The following is a 4,393-nucleotide window of genomic DNA, read 5'->3' on the forward strand; positions in this document are numbered from 1 at the left end:
ACATAAGCCATTTCTGAGATGGTCTCCTCTAAAACTGAAGGCAGAAAGCTGCCTCCTCTGCTTCCATATGGTCTAGCACACATCAAAATTCTTCACCTCATTGCCCACGTGCATTGCCCTCTTGCAACGAGATCTCAATCCACAATCCAAGTTATGATGCTTCTCTGGTTGGAGTTGGACAACAGAAGACATACACAATCAGGATTCCAAGAAAATAAATTTATTAAACTTTGAAGGAAAAACTCCACGGACATAAAGAAAGTTAAATATATACTGCAGGACACAACTAGTCATACTAGTGAATAATGGCTTGTGTGGCCAGCAAAAGTACCAAAATGACATTCTGAGACTGATTGAGGTATTTAGCTATTTTTTTTTGGCTATAGAAATGTGGTCAGCCTATTGTGAAAGAATAAAATAGGTCTTCCAAACACATAGCTTTAAGTTGAATTAGGTTCTATGTTGATGACATTTTATGTGAAACTGAATTATTATGGAGCTCTTGGAGAAAACCATAGCAGCAATGTAGCAGAAAAATCTATTAAACATCTATTACAAACTAATGTGTCGAACTTTAAAAACACTCAATTATAGATTTTTCACCGTCTTTCTTGCATGAGAGAATTTAAAATTACTAACCATTAAGCTTCCTTTCCCAAAATGTCTGAGCTAAATGGCAAGTACTACAGAACTTCAAGCTAACTTTAAAGGCTTAACCTTTAAAAAGTACTTAAAATGGGCAATATTCTTCGGTGAGATGAACCCTCTCTTTTTTCCCCCATTTTGGGGGTATCCCCAAAAATGATGTTGAGGCCATTAAGGAATAGAAAAATAATCTGTAAGTCAATTAGGCCTTATTCTTCTGATTACCTGGTTCGAGGCCAATCTTCTCAGAGAGAAAAAAAGAAAATCATGAAATTTCTTTTACAACTTAAATCCTATAAAAAGTTTGGCAAGAGACAAAGTTTCTGCTACTTGTTTAATTAGTTCTGAATTATTCTTTGGGATGGAGAACCTCATTACTTCTGCTCCTTATGGTGAATAATGAACGTGTATCTGGCTAGAGGTTGTGAAATAAATACCTACTCTTGAGCTTTCTGTCCTTTTACCCAGTTAACTTTATTGGATTTGCTTCAACTCACAAGTGCTGCTTGTGCCTTATTCCTTCTTAGATGAGTGTGAAATAAAACCAGGATCTGTTAGAGGAGATACCATTATGGAGGTGTTAAGAGTTTCTTTCTCATGATCTGCACACTCTAACCATCTCACTCCACATGCTTGGCTAGCAAGAACCACCTATTAATTCTACTGTTCTTAGCACGAAGCCTCTGGTTTCAACTGAAATTTGGTGAAGATAGTTTGAACTTTTGGTTACTGATATCTGTGTAAACATTTTAAAGTTCTCTAAATCAAAACAGTATTTGTTTAAAAATTCAGAGTAAAAAGAATATGTCTCAATAATACAGGCTATTAGACATTTTAGAATTGCTTCAGAAGTTGGGGGAGATATAAAAAAGGGCCTTTGTAAAAAACTAACTTATTTGTTTTTCTTTAGATGCATTTGACCAAAGCATGAAACCAGCTTTAGACTGTAGTTTCTTCATTCCTTAGACAAGTCATGATGAACTACAAAGCACAGTGTGTAGTGTATTACAAAATAGCCATGCTTGGAGTTTAAATTATTAAAAATATCTTTCTCGATTTTATGTCAAAATAACTGTTTTACATATCCAAACTATTTTGCTAGAAGCTTTTGAGACGCTCATCTAGAGTTCTGGTTTCTAATTATCTGAAAAAGGAAAATAAAATAGTCTGTGCTGTGATTTGCATTCAATTTCTTGAATTGCAAAAGCCACCTGATTTGTTTGCTTTTCCAAAAAGCACAATTTGCCATACATTAAAATCACAGCCATTCAATGCTTAGTGTCACAAAATTAACACCCACAATAATAAGACAATTACTGCTACCTATAGTCTTTGAGACAACGCTTTAAAATATTTACAGTTCACGATGGTAGTATATATCTGATTTACGCGTTCTTTTTCTTCTTCTCATTTTGTTATCAATGTTTAGTATCTCATTTAGTATCCAACGTTTCAGGAAAAGGCATTCAGACTCCACCCCCACCCTCACACTTCCCTCAGCCCCACAAATCATTTTACACATGTTTTTGGTTTAAGCACTTAAAATCTAGACAATTGTTTGCGATTAGGTATATCGCTCTTGAGAATCAGATAAAGGCTATGGCATGATTTTATTCAATTGGTCTGTGCTCACATAGCCACACGAGGAGAGGAACTCTTTGTCAGACAAGGGCAAGGCAGTGGCATTGAGCAGGAGGCCTTGTGGAGACTGAACTATGTGAATGGAGGTATAATCTGGGACAGGCAACTCAGAACTCGGGGTGTGTTTCACCGTCCCAGACCTCCCGGCAGTAGTGGTAAGGCTTTCTGTGGTGATGTAAATGTCCTCCTGGTTAAAGCGAGGTTCTGTGAGTGACTTCACCTCTGTGTGAGGGGCGGAGGGAATGCACTTCTTGGCATCTGACTCACAGAAGTAGGCGTTGTCCGCGATGAAGTTTGCTTGGCAGAGTGACACTTCTTCTGCATGCACACTGCTCTGGGCTGTCCCTGCCTTATTCCTTTGGCCTGGAGAAAGGACCACACTCCCTGCTGGTGTAATGTCGCTTACCTGGGCATAAAAGTCAATGTTTGCCAGTGAACTTGGATTGTTTATCTGGGTAGGGACAACTTGGGGAGCTGACTCAGTTTCCCCAGTCAGAAGTGGTTGTGGTTTGTCTTCCTCTACTCGGATTACACTAGGCCGGTGAGTGACAGAGGAGGCATGAGGATAAGATGGTTTATTTTGATTCTTCTGGTCAAGGCACAAGAGATCAGCTTCCCCTTTTAACCTCTGTGGCTGAGCCACCTCTGAGGTACCATCATCTATGTCACTGGTATTGAAATCAGTCTCTAGAAGATCAGGCTCATAACAGCTGGTACGCCCAGAGTCATCATCCTTTGCCCCAAGGAGATTCAGTGATTTCTGACGGTCACTGTTTAGAAGTCTGTCTGTATCTGACCCTTCCGTTTTTTCATCCAGATCATCAATATCTAGTTCAATAAATTCAACCCATGAGTCATCATTGTAGAATTCAGGTTTATAATGATCATGAATGGCTAAGATAGTGTTCACCTCCTCCAATTTTCCTTCCTAGAAAGCAGACAAAAAATGAAAATGTATAAAAAGAAAGCAATAATAATTAAGTAATTTAAAATCTGACCCACAGAGCTTGCAAAATTTCTCAACATATGTCAGCAATCTTAAGATATCACTTAATTCAAGCTAGCTACAGTTTAGATAGGTTATTAATTACCTTGAGGAGATCTGGATCAATTCCTTTAATCTTTGGAACTGGAACTGGAGGCAAAATCAGCATCTTAATCCTGGAAAACAAATAAAAGTTTTGTTTGACATATCTTTAAAATGACACATTTCCTTATTTCAAAAATTAGGAATAAAGTATTGGCAATACTACCATTTATTCCAAATACTCAGGTATTTCATATGAGAAAGGAAAGAAAAAATACTAATCAATCCACGATTTAAAAATATAGGAGAAAATATTAACAAGATAGCTTTTATTTGAATTCCATTTATCACCATGTTTTCTTCCTTTATGCTTTTCATTGATAGTCAACTTTAGTATTTGGGAAAGAGAAGTTTGATTCTGTCTGATGCCAACTTCCATGTCAGTAATAAGGAAGGAAATTTTTAATTTTTTATTTATTTTTTAAATACCTGTTTTTATTGTAAAAATACTGTTCAGAGGGTTTACAGTTACATGAGCAAGGTCATGAGTACATATCCTATCAAGCATTGTTACCTCCTCCTTTGTTTTTTCCCTACCCTCTCACCTCCACAACTATATGCCGCCCCCCTCCCCCTGCCTAAATTGTAAAGTTCGTTTTCCAACATTATGTCTTGTACATCTCGTTGTTACAATGGGTCAACCTGTATCCCTATTTAAGCATTTTTTTCCTTCCCCTCCCCAAGCAAGAGAAGTGTATATACAAGATGCAGGGCACCGACATCAAATACAGTGAAAACAGGGGTTATACCATGAGGGAGAACATACAAAGAAACAAAAAAAATCACATGGTACATTATAATTACGTTAGGAACAATAGCAAGAAAGAAAAACCACTTGTGTCCCTATCTTGGGGTTCATTTCACTTAACATCATCTTATCTGGTCATATGAACATAGCTTTTAACCTTTTCTACTTGTCCCAGACATATACTAGTTATTGCAAATAAGGGAAACCATGGGACCTATGTTTCTTTGGGCTTGGCTTACTTCACTTAATATAATTTTTTCCAAGTCTTTCCA

General features: G+C 37.2%; 1 protein-coding gene across 1 annotated transcript in view; it reads right to left on the bottom strand.

The window, feature by feature from the left end:
* Positions 1-204: 204 nt before the first annotated feature.
* Positions 205-4,393, bottom strand: part of Ghr (growth hormone receptor) — a 125,996-nt gene continuing 121,807 nt past the window's right edge. The window contains exons 9-10 of the mRNA XM_013018643.1: positions 3,378-3,447; positions 205-3,214 (exon numbers count right to left, since the gene is read on the bottom strand). Of these exons, the coding sequence (XP_012874097.1) occupies positions 2,243-3,214; positions 3,378-3,447 (1,042 nt within the window). The 3' untranslated portion in view covers positions 205-2,242. The remainder of the gene's footprint in view (positions 3,215-3,377; positions 3,448-4,393) is intronic.

Source organism: Dipodomys ordii, unplaced genomic scaffold, assembly GCF_000151885.1.
Source record: "Dipodomys ordii isolate 6190 unplaced genomic scaffold, Dord_2.0 Scaffold41, whole genome shotgun sequence".
In the NCBI taxonomy this organism is placed as follows: Eukaryota; Metazoa; Chordata; class Mammalia; order Rodentia; family Heteromyidae; genus Dipodomys; species Dipodomys ordii.